Raw genomic sequence first — 23,254 nt, forward strand, 5'->3', positions numbered from 1 at the left:
TTTAGATCACATTGTTACCAAATTTCAGTAGCTGAATTTGCGTGAGAAAAGTATTTCCTGATTTTAACATAACCCAGCATGGGTCTTCTGACTCGTGTGTCCTGGAGTAATCTACCAATAATAAATATATTTCACAACTTCAGACAATAAGAGAAATGTGCTTGAAAAATTCAGAATGAGGCAAAAGCTATAGCAGGAGGGAATCATCTAAGACCCTCAACCTCAGGATCAACACCTCAATATGAAAAAGATGGGAGAGGGCCTACATAACAATAATAATAATAATAATTTTTATTGTAGAAACATATGAGAACATCACATGTATTACAATCATCAGAAATATAACCTAGCCTTGTACAAATAAAGTATATATAAATCTTACAAACAAACATCCCAACAGCATCTTAAGAAACGTAACACAACTACCTAACAAAATTAATTTCAAAGAATTCTTCTGCCTTATATATACAATTATCAGTCAATACTTTTTGCAGTTCTCTTTTGAATTTTAAAAAGGGCAGTTGCCTTAAAGACAAAGGGATAGCATTGTGAAACTTAACCGACATGTAGTAAAAGGTTTTTTGTGTCTTGTTGTAATTTCATCTAAACAATCCCTATTTATGGTTTGATAGGTATGTGAAATCCCTAACTCCTCATAAATGTGAATGTTTTCTTTTATATAAAGCAGACATTAGAATACAAAGATAGCAGCAGCTGTCATAATACCTAGTCTAACAAAACTTAACTTACAGTGGCCATGGCTTGGAAGACCACACATTAATCTTACACATATTTTTTGGAATTTTAATAACCTTTTTATCAGCCAATGGTGCAACCACAACCCCTGGCCTGAAAAATGTCACCCAGTCACTTTCCTAACCAACCCATCTCCACCCCCAACCCTCTCTAACCCTCACATTACAAGTTTACACAGCTTCCGTTTAAACCATCTTTTTCTACCACTGAAGATGCGGCTCATGGCTGCGAAAATTTGAATTTTTCCATTGTCTGTTCAGTGTTTCCTTTTCCCGTTTTACTTGTTACACACGCGCATATGTATATACATGTATCTTGTATTTTGTCTTCTATTTGAGCACCATCTGATGTTTGTGTGTAATATGTCTTTTCAGATTGCAAGTGCCTCACCTTCATCAACACACATGGAGTTTCATGATCACTCTTTGTCCAACCTCCTGAAGGTTGAACCTGACCTCATGAGTTGTTCAATCAAGAGTGAAGCAAATGAAGAATCAACCGAAAACATTTGGCAGTCAGCATCATCATCATCATTTATTAAATCTGAACCAAAGTTGGAACAGATGAAAGTCGAAGAGAAAGGGGATGTTGCCTTTCACATATATTTGAACTCTGGTGCTGGGATGAATGAATTTTTACAGGAGGATAGTAAATATTTCGATACAAGTGATGACATTGCACAGTTTGGTGCTGTTGCATGCAAAAGTGATGAGAGTGACAATGTTAATGTAGAACCTGAAGATGTCAAGAGTGAACTTGCAATTGAAGATGAATGTCCATCTGCAGAGACAGAAAGGTGAGTGCATGAAGTGTTTTCACATTAATAAAACAGAGTACTAAAATACTTTGCTCATACTACTTCAAAATTTCCTCAACAAATACAAAATTGAGAACAATGGCTCGTCTACAGACAAAAAAAAAAGATTGAAAACAAATACACAAAGGATACACAAATTTATGTAAAAATATAAATGTTATATTTACACTGGGCTTAATTTTTCTTCATTAATAAGTTTTTCGAACTTCTTAAACTCTTCCGAATCATCCACAGCACCCGAGAGACTTTCCCCAGTTACAGACAGCTAACGCACCCCGTGTCGATCTTTCCACCTACTTAGCCATCCAATACTGACAGAGAAAGTAGGATCCCCACCCAACTTTTGGTTTAACCTCTATGCCTTTTCCTTAAGTATGGGTCTGGAAATAGGCACACCATGCTCACGGTCCTGTTCAAACTACATAAAAAAGGCCTCATCAAAGGATTCATTTATAGTTTTTTTAACAGTGGACCGAATCCCTAAAGAGTCTTTAGATACCATTTTACCACAAAAATCTTCAATTTAACTCCCATTTTTTCCCCCCAGTCACAAACTGTTGCAGCCCCTACTCTGTATCAAATGGAAATGTTTTTCACTAACTCACCCTTGTCCATACGATAAATTGCCTCCAGTTTTTTTTTTTTACAACAACAACAACAACTCGCTTTCTCTTTTCCACTATAATCACTGTCAAACCAAACCAAACCTTCCACTCCACAGGCCTGTTGTGGCCTTGGGCTTAGGCCAACAACATCTGTGAGCATTTGCTCCAACCATGTGTGGGTCGGAGCATGCTGGAGAACGCAGGGCTGGTGTGTTGCTCTAGCCACCATTACAGACGGGCGTCTTCGCAGCCGGTTTGTTGTCACATATTTATTCACGTGACTCCCCAATTGGCCTCAAGATGCTGGGTGGAAGCCGTAAATTGGAGTGCCCTGGCTGGGAATCGAACCCGGGACCACGAGGATGTGAGTCCATCGCTCTAGCCACTAGACTAAGAGGTCTCCCATAATCACTGTCGATCACCAAGTTTCACTCACTGAACACAAGGCCGCGAAACTATGTACAGCATAATGCTCACTAACAGTAAGATTTCAGACGCACTGAACTGGATTACAAACCTCAACTGGCAGGTGTCTCTTGTCCTTGAGCGTACAGCACAGTACGCTTGCTAAAAATAGATGGCAATGCATCGTAACAATGAACTTGTTCTTTGATAACTAACTCAGGGTGGAAACAGACCTGGAAAACCTGAAAAACCGGGAAAAGTCAGGGAATTTGAGGTGTCAAAAAAGTCAGGGAATATCGTCTTCATTTACTTCGAACACTCTTTTGACGAAAATTGTTATAAATCGGGCACTATGGGAGCAATCTACTTCGGATAACTTTTGTTTTGCAGCTAAAACATCAGCGATGCAATCGTGTACAATTTAGAACACCTGACCGAGGAAGGGGGGCTGGGGGTGGGTGGGGCAGTTCCCCCGAATTTCAATGGAAAAAACAAAAATCTGGAGTTTGCCCCCTCTTGTCCCGCTATTTTGGGGAGAAGGCGCAAACTTTAGTATTCTTTTCAAAGAATGGACATTTCTCAAGAGAATGAAACATGTTTCATGTTCTTGGGTGCCATACAAGTTGAATAATAAGCCAAAATGTGATTTTTTTTTTTTACGAAAGATAGGTAATTTACATTTTTGGAGGAAAATTGTTTTAACTCGGGCACTATGGGAGCAATCTACTTCGGATAAGTTTTGTTTTGCAGCTAAAACATCGTAGCATGCAACCGTGTACAATTCAGAACGCCGAACCGAGGAAGGGGGGTCTGGGGGCGCGACCCCCGAATTTCAATGAAAAAACATAAAAATCTGGAGTTTGCCCCCTCTTCTCCCGCTATTCGGAAAGAAGTCGCGAACTTGAGTATCCTTTTTAAAGAATGGACATTTCTCAAGAGAATGAAACATCTTTCATGTTCTTGGGTTTCATACAAATTGAATAATAAGCCAAAATGTGATTTCCTTTTTTTTTTTTTACGAAAAATAGGTAATTAGCATTTTTGGAGGAAAATTGTTATAACTCGGGCACTATGGAAGCAATCTACTTCGGATCAGTTTTGTTTTTCAGCTAAAACATCATAACATGCAACCGTGTACAATTAAGATCGCCAAACCGAGGAAGGGGGGTTGGGGGCGTGACCACCGAATTTCAATGAAAAAAAAACAAAAATCTGGAGTTTGCCCCCCCCCCCCCTCTTCTCTCGCTATTTTCGGGAGAAGGCGCAAACATTAGTATTCTCTTCAAAGAATGGACGATTCCAAAGAGATTGAAACTTGTTTCATGTTCCTGGGTGCCATACAAGTTGAATAATGAGCCAAAAAGTGAAACTATTCAGAAATGTGTCATGGATATGTTGCGGAGAGGGGGGGAGGTTGATCATCAATATTAATTTACCCAGGCTTGCTCCAGACCTGTGTCAGAGTTTCCACCCAAACATAAGAGTATGAGGGTCCAAAAAGCACATTTATGTCGTAATCTGCACCATGATACCATATGGTTTCATCGGGTCAGAATGACCTCACTCTGATGATACCATATAATATCATCGAGGGAGTAAAAATTAAGCCTCTAAATATTACGTGGAAAATGCATTGAATTATCATTTTTTCTTATCCGTATGGGAGAGTAGTAAGGAGACAGAACTGTCAACAGATGGAGGGGATGGGGGAGGGTGGCACCATCCGATAGTTGTCGAACGTCGTAGTAAGGCATTTTGTTGGGCAAACTGAAGGAACATGGAAACAAATAGGTTCCAGTGATACATATGAGTTTTGTCGAATATCGCCACCCGACAAAGTATCTCACTACAGCATGTGACAGAAATTGCATGCATGGGACTCTTATGATTTTTGTTCGATGTCTTCGGTCTGCAACATCCAACAAAAATCGTAGGCATAAACAAGAAGAGCTTTAGACTGCAAATATGCTGCTGGAATTTTATTACTCTTCTGGCTCACTTCACCTCATTTAATGTAGCAGTGCTTACAAAGGTTTTCTTTCCTGACGTATTACTGGTTTCGCACAAGTTAACATACGTTTACAATCACACTGCACTATTCTTAGATATCAAGAAGAATCTAACAAAACTGGATATACAGGGTGGCTCAATAAGTCACTTAACACCCCCGGTACAAGGCCACTGCAGCGCGCAACATGGAAATGGTGATGACCAATCTTTATCAGGCCAAGGGGGAACCACATTGATGCCACCCACATGGTCGGCGGCCATCTTGATGTCCGCCATCTTGAATTCAACTTCAGAATTTTAAATGGGAAGGGGGTCGTGCGACATATCAAAATGTGCTAGAATTTCACGAGAAATGCAATGGTGAAGGTTTTTTTCGACGTATCTTTAACCAGTAAAAAGTTATGACTGAATTCTTGTACCAATTTGCTCCTTTTCGAGGTGTTAGAAAAATGCCTTAAAATTTGTTTAGCGCATCGGTAATGCATCGAGATCAAAGTGACGTCTAGGGAGAGACGTTCGCATGCCATTGCCCTCTATTTTAATCGGATACATCCACGAAGAGCTGCTCATTATGAATGGTTGTCGCGAACAATTTACAGTGTGACGCTTCCATTGACGAGGCTAATGTTTATGTTCAGAAGAAAGTTCATATACAGAATATGTGACCCTTGTCATCTGATAACTAACTTTGGACAGAAACTGCTTCACGACGTTCCCATAGCGTTCTGGTGTTCCTCACTATTGAAAAAAACTCTGTAAAAAGTACCTTCTTCCATAAGCAAGGATGAAAAAACCTGTTTATTTAACAAATCCAAGTAGCCCTAAGCATTTAAGGTTCCGTTGATGGAAAATTGACTAACCAATCGTGTTCGACACAGCACGTCACCATTAACTTACCAACACTAACCATTTAGCTTTGATCTGTCAAAAATGGGTTATCAGATAAAAAGCATCGATATACTATCACGAAAAAGTGAAACATAAATCTGCATTGGTGAACGTTCTAAAAATTGGCATGTGCATGCTCCCAACCTCAAATTTACTGCAACACTAGTATTGCAATGAAATTAACACCATTCTCTGTCCTGTCTGTTTAAACTCGTGAGACATGGTCATTAATCTCTCACTGAGTAAGGTTAATGTCCAATATTATGAAATAAAATACTAATAATAAATACATAAATATTTTAATATCATATTTACTCGAATCATTCAATCATAAAAGCAAATCACTTTCTTCAAGAATTGACTTTTTTCTGCCAGCCCTGCTAAATTTTCACTTTCCATCTACTGATTTATACGAGGGGTGGCCAGAAAGTAATTTCCGATTGATTTTTCGCAAACGCCAAAACCGTGAAAAATGGTAATTGCTGCGAAGTTATGTTTAGGAATGTGCAGTGATGTCTGGACACATTTTTCGCCCTTTCTAAATATCGAAATAATGCGAATTTGTCATAAAATGTGAATTGTTGGAGATTTTAGCGATTTTTTTAAAAGAAATGACCTAAAACAACGAAAATTTCCATGAAATCCAACATTCTTGTCTTTTCTAGGCCTTTTTGTGTACATAGAACATGCAAGTTTTCCAACATTTTACTCAAGAGTAAACTATAGAGTTATACGTAACTGGAATAATTCCGACAGCCACATTAAATCATGTATTTCCCAGGATTTTTTCAACTTCTATCAAAACCATTTGCATGACAGAGAAAAGTGGCAGGGTTCTAACAGGAGATCGAGTGCGTATCTACTGTCACACAGGATCCACATCCTCGTATTTGTCGCACGAGATATGTTTTGAATTACCAAGCTAAGTGCGCTCCATCGGTATTTGTCAAGCGAGTAATAATGGAGCTCAGTCGTTAGGGTGTCTGACTACTATGCAAGAGACTTGGGGTCAATCCCCTGCGGGGGAGAACCGAAATGTTTTCCGCCTATTCAAACTGCTCCGGCACCCACCCAACATCATATGAAGCTGGTACCTTGAGGAAACTTTGTGGGATAAAGGTAGCCAGGAGCGTGGTGCTAACTCCACACCCTTATACACCTTCATGGAAAAGTGCAGGGGAGCACTTTACTTTTACTTCCTCAAAAATCTGTTCCAACATATCAAACTGTCACGAAAATACGTAGACCATGTGATCTACAATTTAAAATAATCGTTTAAAAGCACAATGGAGTATTAAGTTTCGGTATATTTGGCAGATAAATGTTCTAAAACAAAAAAGCTAATTTTGGGAAACTGAATACTGACAAGTCAAAAAAAGATAATACCAATTTTTTGGTGCCATTATATATCGGTATCTGTCACGTGAGATTGATTGATTTTAATTGTTTGGGTGCGTCGCCACTTATGGTCATTATGCACCCTTCAGTATTTTCCGGGGAAATTCCATTATATAAAATCCTTACCTTAAAATTGAAAAAAGGGGTATGGAAAATAACTTTCCCGAAGGAACTCTCACGAAGAGGCGTAAGCCATGTGACTTACAATTTGAAACAGTAGTTTAAAAACACCATGAAGGAATAATTTCAGATATTTGCCAGAAAATGCGCTAAAATGAAAATGTGAATTTTGAGAAAAATAACACCGTATAGTAAAAAATAAGAAAATACACCAATTTGAAAACAACAAGATATCAAGGTCCCTACCGATTAGGCATAAATAAAACATGAATGTCAGTTGTAATTTATTGCATTAGTAACAGTGAGTCTTAACCTAATTTTTGGCATAATCACCACCGTTGTTCTGGCATTTGTCGTAGCATGGCACTAAATTTTGTATGCCCATGGTATATGTGTCTGACAGCAAAGACTGGAACTATCTCTACCGCAGTGCTGCCCTGCCAGAAATCTCTTCAGTTAAACAAAGAGATGAAAGTCGGTACATTCAAGGCCAGGGCTGTACAGGGAGTGGTCCAAGATCTCTCACCTGAAGTGATGCAAAGGGCCTGTGTGTTCTCAGCTCTATGGGGTTGTGCACATTCGATTGGCCTTCCGTGAATTGTCTGCACCATCATCTGACCATACACGATGTCCGGTCTGCACACCTCACACAATTGCTGGTGGCTCTGTGCCAAATTCTGAGTGTGCATTGTAGGCTAGGCTCGGTGGGAGACTGTATGACAGCTGCAATCTTTAACCTAGAACTGTCCTAAAACGGCTGCATTGCAACTGTACCAGATTACTGCTACATGCCACTTCTTCCTGCCTGCATGGGTGTGTGTCTATCTCTGACCACCAGTGCTGCATATAGGCACCATTGGAGCTTTTTTCAGGATGCCCCTTGTATATGAACTTTCAGAAGCTTTTATTATTAGAGTGTTCCTGTTTTAATATATGGTTAGCTAAATCAGGTACCTATACAATGCAATTCTATAAATTCTTTGCGTTAAATTTCTAATACCTACATACCCTTTTCGACAGCATTAATGGTATAACTGCATGTTGTCAGTTTCACAGTACTTCACTTGGATATACTGTACTGAAGCAGAAATCCCATTGATAATGTAAGGAAACATGACACTTTATTTTGTTCGATTCAATTGTTTCACTTATATGCAAGAATTAAGTTGTTTGCTTTACAGAGAAGAGAGAAGTAGCTTTATGCATTGAAAAATGAGTTCGCACTCATGGTTCTTGCAAGCAGAGGGTTCCAAACCTCAGTGGAAATATCAACATATAATACCGAGAATGTATAAAGAGACTGATAAATTACAAATTGTATTTCTTAATTATCACTCTTCACTCTAATTTCATTTAGTCGTAACTTTAAAAATAATCAAGTATTTTATTTTAAACTTACTGCGTATGACAAAATTCCGTAATCCTTCCCTAGCTTGTGAATTGTAATAATTTTCCAAATTCACTATTTTGCAGTTTGAATTCAAATCATAGAGAATAGAGAAATTGAGTCAATTTCATAGAAAATAATATTGGTACTTAACAAATCCATACCTGGATCTGTATGAGTTTATTATTTCCATTTGCAAAAACATCGATTTAGTTTAGTTTGTAATTGTCAGGGAAAAATGTAAATTTTGTCCTGGAAAACCTGGAAAAGTCAGGGAATTTCATTTCTGCTTCTTTGTAGCCACCCTGTAACTGTTAGACCAAAATAAAGACAAAACTGCTTCTTTGGTGCTCCCGTGTAATACACGGTCGCGCACAAATAACGGCTTTTTTTAGCGATTCGGTTAAACGGGACTGTAGTGTATTTTAATTTACTTAAGAGCAGGTCATGATGAACACTGTCAAAGGCTTTAGTGAGATTCAGTAATACTAACGCTACTGCCATTCTCTTGTCTATTGATCGTAATAAACCATCAGTGATTTTAAGTAACGCCGTTGCCATGCTGTGTGAAGGACGGAAACTGGATTTATATTTCGGAAGCAGATATAGGTCATTAATGTGCTTGCAAATTTGCTTGTAAACAATTTTTTCAGTGATTTTGGATAATATAGGTAAGAGACTTATTGGTTGAAGGTCATTCAGGGACGTTATTACTTTTCTCTTTGGTATCTGAAAAATATGTGCTGTTCTCCACAAGGTTGCCCCTGTTTGAGATCACATAAGTTACCAGTCTGTAAAATTTCTACCAAATTGAAGAATATTTAGGGGTTGCTAGGATTGGTCACTTTTAGGAGTAAGGTGAAAAGTAAGAAAATAACTGCTTTTGGTGTTAATGTATGAAAGAGAGTAAAACAAATCACAATGTATGATCTGAAATTATCTATATTCTGCATTATTCAGTGGGTTTTAATCTCCCAAAGTCATTGTCATCACATTAGATTTCGAAGCAACATAAAATTGTTTTTTATGTAAATCAATGAGCCGGAGGAGATATTGTTTTTTTTCTCATCCTTTGTAACACTAGAGTTGAATGAATTTTTGAATGAGAGCAATTCAACGCTCTGCACAATCCTTAACAACCTTCAGTTGACGAACCTGTTCTTGCATTTCAATATAAACTGCATCTGTAGGCCACTCTGTAGGATCCTTTACTAAAAATGATGTTGCCTTTTGCCGTCTATCATTGAGTAACAAATCGAGAAGACCAGTTGAGCGCACTGTAATAAAAGACTAGAGTGGATGCTGATGATTGAAATTTTTTCCGTTAAGTCTGTTCAAAGCTACTTTTGATGGTCGCTGAAGAGTTTTCACCATGTTCATTTTACACTCATCACTAAGTCGCAAATCAAAAACAGAAAGTGCAACTAAATGTTCAGAAAAATACTAGAAGTGGGGACGAAATGCTGGGAGATTGGCGACGTTCAAGTTGGCTTTTTCGACTGGAAGCTTCGTTCCAGTAACGACCATAGACGAGACTCACAAATAGTAAGGCAATAGATTGTCTTCGCCATCCAAGGAGCTTGATGAAATGCACCTGGCACAAGAAACTTAACTTCAGTTGTAACTGGCTTTCTGAGACACATCTGACACAGGTTTAGCAGTTCGAGGTAGTCGTCTCTAGGCTGTTACATTTTCATAACATCAGTGCAGTAGTTTTGCATTTCATGATGGAGTTTAAGGAGGTTCTCAGTATTAAACAAGTTGTCACATCCTATAGTAAAATTCTTTTTGTCAAAACCCGACCATTGTTTCTGAAAACGTTCAAAAAAATTCACATCTGATCCCCCACTTGCTCCACATGGCGATATCTTAGTTTATTTTACTTACAAATCCTAGAGACCTGTAAATATGCTTCGAATGGGCTAGTTTTTGGCATACACGCTTCTTTTTGATAAAGGAACAAAAACAAGCTTGTGGAAGGTATGTGCTAAAACTTTTTCTTTACCCGTAAGAAATGGACCACCCTAATGTACGGTAATAGTAGTTTAATCATTTCTATGGATATTCCATTATTACCAGAGTCATTGGATGATATTTCGTTTATTGCTTTCATCGTTTCGGTTACATTTATTTCCTGCAGTTTGGAAAGTTTGAGCGCTTTCGTTAAAAGTGTCATGATCAAAGAACTCTTGAGTTTTGTTAACGGCATCTTCTGAAACATCCGTTTTGCTGCATACACTAGAAAAATGTTAGTTAATTGAATCCATGTTTCTCAAATTTGATGGTATCTCGTTGTTCATATTTTTACTGTGTACACCCCACATTTTTAATTTTTTCCACAACTCTGCTGTTATTGTTGCAGCAGAGGTGGTGATTAAAATAGGCTTTCTTTTCCTGCTGTTGGACCGAATTGGTAAAGTTTCTCAGTTCCTTTTAATAGTCCCAGTTTGCCTGCATTTTTGTGCAACAAAAATATTTTTTTGTCGAAGATAGAGAAGTTTGGATATTTGATAAAATGTTTAATTAATTTTGGATTTTCAATGGCAAGTGTCACGTTTACTAGACAGTGGTCAGACGTTCCAACAGGAGCGGTTACATTAATGACCGTACAAGATCCGGGTCATCCATTATTACTACATCGAGAAGTGATTGGTCGGTTAATGATGTGACCATATCGAAAGAGTCGATTATTGATTGTAAATATACTGTTTCTGATTTATGAATAGAAAGGAAATCTGCGTTTTCATCACGTAGGATAAGTTATTCGTGAACAAGCGGGAAAACTTCAGAGATCGTCGTTTCTAGGTGCAATAATTTTGTATACGATATGTTTGGGGCTGTGTACACACCAATTATTCCCAGAGTTAAATGTTGGAGCTTCACCGTTACACTAATAATTTTGACTTTATCGTCATTTTCGTGAGTGTTGCAAGAGGTAATGATCTTGACATTTAGGTCTTTAAGGTGATACAGGATTAGGCCATCTCCACCCTTTGTGTGTTTTTAAAATTGTTGCGTAACCAGGTATGGGGAAGGTCGAGGCAAGGGCTTCACGGAAAGACCAGCTCTCGGTGACCAGGAAGATATCGAAAGCCAACTCGCACACCGTGGTCGCCAACTCGTCTAGTTTTGGCGACTACAAGGATCTGACATTCGCTTGAGCGAGGGTCAGGAAGGGTGGCCTTGGGAAGCGATGAGCAGGAGGGAAGAAACTATTACTTGCAGGATTTTCACGTGGTGGAGTCGACATAAGGGAAAAAGCAAAGGTTGTGTCGGTGGACAAACAGTTTGAGAGGTTAGTGAGTTTACAGTCTGCCACTAGGAGTGGGTAGGGACGGAGGTTAATGGCAACTGAGGAGGGGGCAGTATTTCAAGTTCTCCAGGAGCATCGGGTGGGGGTTGTTGCCAGATTTACATTCACCAGAATGTCAGTTTGAGCCATTGGAGATGAGAAAATAATAAAAAAAGAAAATTAATATTTGTCACTACATATATCGAACATAAATTTTTGGAGATTGGAGATTCACTTACCAAGCCAGCAGAAGTGATGTATTTAGGACCTGCAGGACACCAAAAACTGAATTCTATATACTTACGCACATGCAAACACAGACAGACACAAGCATAACAGTTTGTGTAGTAATGTAAACACCAATAACTAACACAATACAGTCACAAACACTAATACACAAAAATAGCTAAGTTTAGGAAATATCGTAGCGTAATTTGATGCACCCTCAGTAAGCAAAGTAAATGTTCTGAGCAGCTGCTTATTCCGTACACATCGTCTTTTTCCTTTCACGTTCACTCCACTTTGTCCAGTTCCTCCAACGTGGTGACAGAGATCTTGTGATTGTTCTTGTGATTCTGCCATCCTAAGTTGAGTTGTTTTCTCACGTAGTGACTGGAACCGAAACCTGGATTTCATACGTCATTGGTGAGTTGAAGCAGCAATCCATGCAATGGTGTCACTCTGGTTCATCGAAACCGAAGAAATTCAAGCAAAGACCATCACATCGCAAAATCATGGCAACAGTGTTTTGGGACCAAAAAGGTGTAATCCTCATGGAATTCCTGGAACTGGGACGAACCATCACAGCAGATGTGTATTGCCATGCACTGTCTAATTTGCGACGTGCCATCCAAAACCGGCAAAGAGAAATGTTACGGTCTGGAATTCTGCTTATTCATGACAACGCCCGCCCGCTGACTGTACTGTTGCGACAATTATTCGGGGCCTCCTGATGGCGCAGTGGCAGCGTCATCGCCTTGTAATCAAGGGGTCCCGGGTTCGATACACGGTGGAGGCACAAGTGGTTCGGATCCCACTTTAAACTGTAGGTCCAGTCCCAATTAGCCTTACTGTGCATAAAGTGGACTTAAAACAACAAATCAATCATGTTGCGACAATTAAAAAATTCCGATGGGAACGTTTTAATCACCCACCATACAATCTTGATCAGAGACCTACAAAAAAAAACAACAAAAAAGAAAACAACGTCTGCGAGGGGGCATGCCTCGTAGTATGCAACATGCACATCAAGCCCAGATGTTCGACATCGCACAAGCGAGCTTCACATTAGAGCTATGCACAGGCTTCAATGCCTGCCAGGTTTTCTCTTTCCCGAGTCTTAAGAAGACCCGTGAGACTGGATGTAGTTTTTGCAGGTAGACGCAAACACTGCTGTCAGTGTTGCCAACAGCTATTATATTTCACTATGCATGGAAACATTTTAATTTCTGCTAGGCGCAGGTGCCTTGAGTTTTTATAACAATTGGCGTAGCAAAGGGTGGGTGATGTGGCAGGGTGGCTACTCACCGGGAATTCTGCATGAGTTATTGGCTCCAGAAATTATGCGTGAATTCTGCATGAATTTTTCTCCGTCGACGTGGAAAATTGTAACTTTTATTAATCCAAATCCTATTGAATTTATACATATTGATAAATGCCCTGAGGCGAGATTTTCACAGTTGTTTTTATTTTTATCGAGGAAGGAAAATAATGTGTGAAAAATGAAATAGAATTCTCTCGATCTGTTTACTTTGTTACTGTCCTTTGTTGAGCAATGTAACAGATGGAAGATTATTGCAAGATAAGATTTCTTAAAGATGATTACGTAGATTTGAGTTTGAAATTCTTACACAATTAACAAATTTTCCCAGGTTAGAATATATTCCGTAACATTTGTGTGACTTGTGTTTGTAGATGTATTTCGAGTCTGAGTATGTGATGTGGTAAATGTATACTAAGAACCTCAAATTAAATGTTTTAAATATACTGTTTAATTAAATTAAATTAAAATTTTTGGATACATGGGAATCACACAGACACTTCATATTGATGGCCAAGGGTACCTGCAGAGGGCACTGAGAATCAATTATCCCCCTCAATTTCAAATTGTAAGCAAATAAAATACATTTCATAAAGTTTTCTCACTCGCAATGGTTTATTTTCTTAGTCTCGTCAGCCAAACAATCTAAATGATAAAAGTTGTAAAAGAGAGAATGCCATGGTGCCTCGTGAAATTATTTGCACCCTATGAAATCAATATTGTTTTCAGTTTGCAAAAAAATGGATGAAAAATTTGCTTGTTCGCTTCACTCGCAATCTGATTTTTTTCTGTAATGCACTGTAAATTACACATGTCAACAATGAAAAGTGTACACGGAAGAAATATGGTGCACTTTACTAATTCGGTGATGCTGATTTCAAAAAAGTAATTAGTTTTTTCCCATCGCGTAAGGTTTATGAGTTCTTGATTGATCTTATTTTTCATCCATAAAGTAAATGTTAATTAGGTTTTCATACAACAGATGTGTTTGTTTCCATTTAAGTTATTGTATTCCCTTTGTTATTTATATATATTTTAAATAAGGATTGTTGAAAGGCTATATTGTTGTTAAAAGGTATCATTTTCACACACCAACAACCAGTGGGAAGGAAGGTAGGAAGGAAGCATTGTTTGGCGCTGTATTAGGTTAAACAAAGGCGTGTCATTCGGTGTGGCTGCTATCACAAACTAGTCATATTCTTCAGCCGAGGTAGAGCGTTTTACCATGTGTGGCAGCGATCAGTGTTCAAATATGAAGAAGCAAAGGCATAGTTGTAAAAATTCACCAAATATATCTTGTTATGTTTGCGGTGAATTTACACCGAAAACTCTTGGGCATTCGATTTCCGAACTACTGAGGACAGCATATAAGTTGTGTTTCTGCTGTGCTCTTCGAGACCAGGATCGTGATTGGAAACCTCACGTGGTCTGTACAAATTGTAACACAAGACTGACTCACTGGTTGAAGGGCAAGAAAAATCACTTGTCATTTGGTGTTCCAATGGTTTGGCGTGAACCAAAAAACCATACCAATGACTGTTACTTTTGCTTAACAAATGTGAGTGGTTTTTCATCTAAAGACAAGAGGTGTATTCAATATCCAAACCTCCCTACCGCAATAAGGCCCATACCGCATGGCGACAACGTACCCGTTCCAGTGCCACCTTCTACATTGCCAGATTTGATTTGGCCATCTGATGATGATATGAAGCTGGATCCTTGTACCTCAAACGATGACATCTATGTTCCAGATGAGAATGAAGAAGAAGGGCCTCATCTGATTACACAAGAGGAACTTAATGATCTGGTACGTGATTTGTACCTATCTAAACAGTCTGCAGAGCTTCTAGGTTCTCGGCTTCAAGAATGGAAGTTGCTTAATAAAGGTACAAAGGTTTCAGTGTACAGAAACAGAAATTACGATTTATTGCCATTTTTCAACATTACAGATTCTGGAGTTTGTGCATGCAATGATGTAGGTGGTCTGATGTTAAAGTTAGGTATGCAACATAATTCTGAGGAATGGTGTTTGTTTATTGACGCATCTAAAGTTAGTTTAAAGGCAGTTTTGTTACATAATGGTAATAAATTTCCTTCTGTGTGTGTAGCACACTCTGTAGCAATGAAGGAAACTTACGAAAATATGTGCCATATTCTTGAAGCAATTAAATACGAGAAATACCTTTGGCATATATGCGGATACCTTAAAGTAATTGGTCTTCTACTTCGCATGCAGAGTGGATTTACCAAATATCCTTGTTTTCTGTGCCTCTCGGACAGCCGTGATACTCAACACCACTACATACGTACAGAATGGCCAGTAAGAGAAGAATTCACGCCAGGTCAAGATAATGTCAAATTTACCCCTTTAGTCGATTTTCAGAGAGTATTTCTTCCTCCTTAGCATATTAAATTAGGACAAAGAAAAATTTTGTAAAAGGTATGGACAAAACAGGAGACTGTTTTAAATATTTACGTTCAATTTTTCCTGCTGTGAGTGATGCAAAATTAAAAGAAGGAATTTTCATTGGACCACAAATTAGAAAATTGTTAAATGATAGCCTTTTTGTGAAAAAAACTTTCTCCCAAGGAACTTGCAGCATGGGATTCATTTAAAGCTGTTGTGAAATTATTCCTTGGCAATAAGAAAGAAGAAGATAGTGAAAAACTACTGCAAACACTTCTTGAAAATTACAAGGCATTGGGGTGCAGGATGTCTCTCAAAATCCACTTCCTACATTCCCATTTCAATTTTTTCCCTAACAATCTGGGTGATGTGAGCGACGAAGAAGGTGAACGATTCCACCAGGACATTTTGCAGATGGAGCATCTTTATAAAGGAAAATGGGATCCATCTATGATGAGTGACTTTTGTTGGTTCCTTCAAAGAGAGGATTCGACAGCACATAAAAGAAAGAGTGTCTTGAAGCGGTTCCTGTATTCCACTATGTAAATGCAAGTTGTCACAGATACATCTATTGTATTACACTAAATTGTATTTAACTGTATTGTTACAATGATATACATATATGTATAATATAATGTTTGTCATACATTTAATTTGTCATTTTGAATGTCAATTTCCATTATATATTCAACAACATGCAATATTATTGCAAATGTATGCTCTTCAAGTTTGTTGCATTTTTTTGTACGTAATGTATTAAAAACTAAAATAACAACAAATCCGAGGCTGCTGTAAAAAAAATGGGTTACATTTTGGGATTCAGCATCACATATTGATACAGGATCACAATGTTTCTTCTCTGTACAATTTTCAAAGTTAAAATTTGTTGACATGTGAATTATCAGAGAGAGAAATAAGACTGCCCTTAATGGATTTTTATCTTAAATGCATGAACAATTGTTGGGAGGAAAACGAGGGTGCACATCTGAGAGACAATTTATACAATTTTTGCTGTTGGTTTGTTATGAGGTGCAGGGTGGCTACTCACCGGGAATTATGCATGAATTATTGGATCTGGGAATTCTGCGTGAATTTCTCCGTAGACGTGGAAAATTGCAACTTTTATTAAATCAAAATACCATTGAATTAATAGATATTTATAAATGCTCTGAGGTAGGTTTTTCACAGTTTAGTTTCTATTTTTATCTCGTAGGAAGGAAAAGAAAGTTGCATGGAATATAGAAAAGAATTCTCTCAATACGTTTATTTTGTTACTGTCCTTTGCAGAACAGTCTTGCTGACAGACGGAATATTATTACAAGATAACATATGTTGAAGTTGATTAGTTAAAAGTTGAGATAGAAATTCTTATACAATTAACAGTTTTTCGTAAATTAGTGTATACTGTAACATTTGTGACTTGTGTTTGTAGATGTATTTCAAATCTGAGTATGTGAAACGGCAAATGTTAACTCCACACCTTAAATTAAATATTTTAAATATAACTTATATACCATTTAATTGTATTGAATTAGAATTTTTGGATTCATTGGAATCACACAGACCCTTTATATTGTTAATATATTTGGCTTTGTATGTGTGAGGGTGATGAGAGGCGATATTATGTAAGGTTGAAATAGAGAAAACATCGGCTTGCAGCCTTGAATTTTTGGAAAGTTCTCCTTGAAAACCGGGAATTATACTTGAATTATATTATGGTCCTAGAGTGGCCACCCTGAGGTGGATGAATTCATGATGTAATGAATATAAATAATAGACCTATATGCTGTATATATACGAGGTTTGGCTAGAAAAAAACTGGATTGATGTTGCTATTGGCAAACAACGAATGCGCGAAGGTTGAGCAATGCATGAATCTATACTACCATACCCTGCCTACAGAATGACTAATTGCCCTGGGTGCAGGCCTCTCGGTTTCACTGTGGCACTTGGACAAAGCGGAACGTGCATCTGTGCTCAGTCGGAAAAATGCTGAGTATTAAAATGGAACAGCGTGTCAATATGAAGTTCCTTTACAAACTGGGGAAATCCGCAACAGAAGCGTACGACATGTTAAAATCTGTGTACGGGGATGAGTGTTTATCATGCACACAAGTGTTTGAGTGGTTTTAACGGTTTAAAGAAGGACAGGAAATGATCCAAGACAACCCACGTTCAGGACGACCATGCACGTCGAAAACGGAAACAAACATTCAAAAAGTGAGTGATGTGATTCGAAAAAATCGTCGATTGACCATTAGAGCAGTTGCTGAAATCACAGAAATAGACAAGGAAAGTGTTCGACAAATTTTACACGAGAATTTGAACATGAGTAAAGTGTGTTCAAAACTCCTGCCAAGGAACCTGACATTGGAACAGAAGGAAGCTCAAGTGAACATTTGTACGGACACTTTGAAGAACATTGAAACAGACCCTACATTCTTAGGAGAGAGTGATAACCTGTGATGAATCGTGGTTTTTCACATATGACCCTGCCACAAAGCGCCAATCAATGCATTGGAAGACCCCGAGTTCGCCACGTCACAAGAAAGCTCACATGAACAAGTCCAAATTCAAAGCCATGATGATTGTCTTTTTCGACATTCGAGGCATTGTGTATGTTCACTGGGTACCCGAGGGTCAAACTGTAAACCAACATCATTACATTAATGTGCTGAAAACCCTTCGTGAGCAAGTAAGAAGACGACGACCTGATTTGTGCCAATGGAAGTCATGGATTCTGCACCAAGACAATGCTCCTGTCCATACGGCCCTGTCAGTGAAGACATTTTGGCTAAATATGGCATCCCAGTGTTAGAACATCTGCCGTATTCGCCGGACCTTGCTCCCTGTGACTTCTTTTTATTCCCCAGAGTGAAGTCCGCCCTAAAAGGAACCAGATTTGAGACAGTAGAAGCTGTGCAAAGAAAAGCGACAAATGTAATGAACATGATCTCTGAAAATGACTGGCAACACTGCTTCCAGCAATGGAAAATTCGTATGGAGCGGTGTACAGATCGTGCAGGGGAGTACTTTGAAGGAGATAAAGTTCCTGTTGTACAAAATGCCGAATAAAAGATTTCATAGCATCAGTCCGTTTTTTTTTCTAGCCAAACCTCGTGTGTGTGTGTGTGTATATATATATATATATATATATATATATATATATATATATATATATATATATATATATATATATATATATATATATATACACACAAGGGTCGTTCAAGGTTGACCAGGATTTTCGTACGTAAAAAATCGATGAATAGCCGGATCATGATGAAATGTGCGGGTGACGTAATGTATTCCTTCGCGAGTAACTAGCGCCCGGCATGACGTATTTTGCGCATGCGCAGCAGTTGCATCGAACATGGCGGCAAGCAGTGTGTCTGTGGAGCAGCGGTGTGTAATCAAATTTCTCGTGAAGGAGAAAGTGAAACCAGCTGAGATTTTCAGACGATTGCAAGCACAGTATGGTGAACAAACGATGTCGCGGACAAGAGTGTACGAATGGTGTGAGCAGTTTCGCGAAGGACGGGAGCTGGTGACAAATGAAGCGCATGGACACATTCGCCCGACTTCAGTCACACCAGTGAATATCGCACGTGTTGAGCAAATGATTCTTGAGAACCGGCGAGTAACAGTGCGGGATATTGCTGCCGAGGTGAATATCAGTGTCGGGAGTGTTGAGACAATCATTCAGGACCACTTACGCTTCCGCAAAATCTGTGCAAGGTGGGTTCCCCGCCAATTGACATTCGATCAGAAGTGGACACGCAGGACGGTCTGTGAACAGCTTCTGAATCGGTTTCGAGCAGAAGGTGATGAATTGTTGCAATCCATCATCACGTGTGATGAAACATGGTTGCACAATTCAACCCCAGAGACCAAAAGACGCAGCATAGAGTGGCTGCATAAAGGTTCCCCGCCCCCCAAGAAAAGCAAAACGCAGCCATCCGCTGGAAAGATCATGGCAAGTGTCTTCTGGGACATGAATGGCGTTATCCATGTGGATTTTCTGGACAAAGGGAGCACGATTAATGCCCAGTATTACTCCACATTGTTGAGTGGTGCTGTACGAAAGTCCATTCGCAAGAAAAGACCTGGGATGTTGTCTGGAAATGTCATTCTTCTCCATGACAATGCCCGCCCTCACACAGCCAATGTGACAACAACAACTCTGGCCGACATGCGCTGGGAAGTTCCGCCCCATCCCCCCTACAGTCCGGATTTAGCCCCCAGTGATTATCATTTGTTTGCACCCCTTAAAGACCATCTGGGAGGGAAGAAATTCACAACAGACGAAGCACTGCGGAGTGATGACCTCCAGTGGCTACGACAACAACCAAGTTCTTTCTACGCCAAAGGAATTCGGGAGCTGCCAGAACGATGGCAACGATGCCTCGGCACGCAGGGAGAATACTTTGAAAAACTGACATAGTTTGGTGTTTCTTCTGCTACCTATTTCCTCTGCAGAAATAAAAGTCCCGGTCAACCTTGAACGACCCTTGTATATATATACAGGGTGAACATAAAGTCCTAGCCCATTTTGCAGAAATAATGTATTCATGAATGTGATATTACAACATTAGTATACAGCATATCAGTGCTGTTCAACGTGATGTCCCTCAATTTCAAAACACGTTTCCCAACGGGTCAGTGTTGCTCGAAACACTGTGTCCAACGTCGCCCCGGTGATGAGTTCGCATGCGTGCCTTATGCGTTGTTTGAGGACTGCCACATTTGCAACCTTACTCTTGTAGACCTGTTCCTTGATAAAACCCCATGCAAAAAAATCCAATGGTGTAAGGTCGGGGGACCGCGATGGCCAAACACGTGTGGAACCTCTTCCTATCCATCTGTCTGGAAACATGTTGTTGAGGTATTCCCGCACAGTCAAGGCGAAGTGCAGTGGTGCGCCGTCTTGTTGGAAGATCACGGAATCAAGAATCCCATCATCCTGTAGCTGTGGCTGGAGGAACAGTTGCAACATTTCGAGATAGGTGTCTGCTGTGATGGTGTTTTCTGCAAACATGCGACGAGTTGATGCAGTGGGACTATGCTCAATGGCTTCACGGATACGTGCTACTGTATCACCCGACATCGATGGTCGACCTGTACGTTGCTCATCGAGTACAGATCCGGTGCGCATAAATTTGTTCACCAGTTTTCTGATATTACCTCGTGTTGGAGCCTCTCGTCCACATTTTCTACGAAACGTCTCCCTGATCTCCTCGAATGTCTGACCATGCAAACGTGCCGTTACAATCACAATTCGTTCTTCTGTTGTTAGCATCTCCTCGGAGTATCATTCACCTGAAATATAAAAACCATGCATTAATTATTTCTGCTGGGCTGGGACTTTATGTCCACCCTGTATATATATATATATATATATATATATATATATATATATATATATATATATATATATACACACACACACACAGGGTGACTGGTAATTAGATGTATTCCCTGAAAGGGGTTAAAGTAGAGACAATTTGCATGTAATTTTACCATATGATACCCTGTCCGAAAATTAGTAGTTTTCGAGATAATCGAATTTCTATTGTTTTTTTAAAAAAGTGACGAATTTCCACATAAAAAGATGAATTGAGAAAAAACTGCTCATTGTATGGAACTTATTTCAGCGTTTTCTGATAGCTAACAAACAAGTGGTTCGTTAGAAAAAAAAAAGTTTTTCGCAAATAACAATCACATGTAAGTAACGGTAAAAAAGGTAAAGTGTTCCCCTGTGCATAGCACTATGCCATGAAGGTGTGTAGGGGGTGTGGGGGTAATGCAACGGGTGGGTCTAAACTTACAAGTGATAATAAAAAAAAATGCACTCTTAGTTTACTTGGCAACGTATTAATAACAAAAATGGTATGACACGAAGCGTACAAATTACTTCCTTGTGTCATGTGCTATCCAACAAGGTGCAAATGTTGCTAACATTCACATTTGTGTACAAGAAATAATACTTCATTCATCTTCATGTGAATGGAATCAATGAACAATACAATTAAAGAACATTACACGTCTTGCTCAAAGTGGGCACCTCCGTTATGAGTGCAGGCACGCAGGTTTTTACAGACATTTGGTCTCTTAACTCGTGATGTGATTGTGTCCTTGATGTGTTGACCAGATGTTAAGTTCCTCTCCCTGAGCTCTTCTTGCGAGTTTACCGGTGTCTTGTCATGTGGCTCCAAATATAAAAGTCGCAAGGCGTCAAATCGATCGGTGGGTCGAGCTGGGCAGTCATCATGCTCATAAATCATGTCACGTCTTGTAGCTAGAGGCACATCCTCCAACAACACTGCCATTCTGTTCCTCAAAAAATGTTCATAAGTGAAGCCATTTAAGATTTGAGGCAGGAAAAATGGCTCGATCAAATGATTGACGCCCATCCATACTTCTGCTGGGCGTTCAACAGTGTCTGGATGAAAATAACCCAAAGAAATGGATTGGCCGAGGTGGCCCGATTCCCTGGCCCGCTCGATCCCCCAATCGATTTGATGCTTTGCGACTTTTACATTTGGAGCCACATGACAAGACACTGGTAAACTCGCAAGAAGAGCTCAGGGAGAGGAACTTAACATCCGGTCAACACATCAAGGACACAATCACATCACGAGTTAAGAGTCTAAATGTCCATAAAAGCCTGCGTGGCTGCATTCGTAACGGAGGTGCCCACTTTGAGCAAGACGTGTAATGTTCTTTAATTGTATTGTTCATTGATTCCATTCACATGAAGATGAATGAAGTATTATTTCTTGTACACAAATGTGAATGTTTGCAACATTTGTACCTTGTTGGATAGCAGATGACAAGGAAGTAATTTAAGTAATTTGTACGCTTCGTGTCATACCATTTTTGTTATTAATACGTTGCCAAGTAAACTAAGAGTGCATTTTTTTATCATCACTTGTAAGTTTAGACCCACCCGTTACTTACATGTGATTGTTATTTGGGAAAAACTTTTTTTTTCAACAAACCACTTATTTGTTAGCTATCAGAAAACACTGAAATTAGTTCCATACAATGAGCAGTTTTTTCTCAATTCATCTTTTTATGTGGAAAATTGTCATTTTTTTAAAAAAAACAATAGCAATTCGATTATCTCGAAAACTACTACTTTTTGGACGGGGTATCATATGGTCAAATTTATTGCAACTTGTCTCTACTTTAACCCCTTTCAGGGAATAATCTAATTACCAGTCACCCTGTATATCTCTGTGTGTTTGTGTGTTAAATAAACTTTGAATACGTACACAATTTAGTGTTGGCATTTATTTTCTTATGTTACATTACTCCATTTTGAATATGTGTAAAACATATGTTGTACATGAAAGTTATACATGTTTTATGTACAGAAGAATAATATTTGGAATGCATTTATGATGCATTTTCTGCCATTCAAAAGTACAGTTTGTGTGCTCTTTTTCCATTATTAATTAATGTGAAATTGAACGTTTTTTTTTTTTAAAAAAAAATGTTTAAATTCATTTGTTTCAACACAAATGCTTTAACACAGACTTCTACCCCCTTTTTGTGTAATTTACGAGGATGATATCGTCTTTGACACTACAACTACTATTAATCAATATAGTAGTGTCATTCTTC

General features: G+C 38.8%; 1 protein-coding gene across 1 annotated transcript in view; it reads left to right on the plus strand.

The window, feature by feature from the left end:
• Positions 1–23,254, plus strand: part of LOC146005505 (uncharacterized) — a 106,092-nt gene that overhangs the window by 6,395 nt on the left and 76,443 nt on the right. Inside the window, exon 2 of the mRNA XM_083144750.1 lies at positions 1,131–1,552. Within this exon, the coding sequence (XP_083000876.1) occupies positions 1,161–1,552 (392 nt within the window). The 5' untranslated portion in view covers positions 1,131–1,160. The remainder of the gene's footprint in view (positions 1–1,130; positions 1,553–23,254) is intronic.

This window comes from Lepisma saccharinum, chromosome 23 (genome assembly GCF_977018435.1).
Source record: "Lepisma saccharinum chromosome 23, izLepSacc3.1, whole genome shotgun sequence".
In the NCBI taxonomy this organism is placed as follows: Eukaryota; Metazoa; Arthropoda; class Insecta; order Zygentoma; family Lepismatidae; genus Lepisma; species Lepisma saccharinum.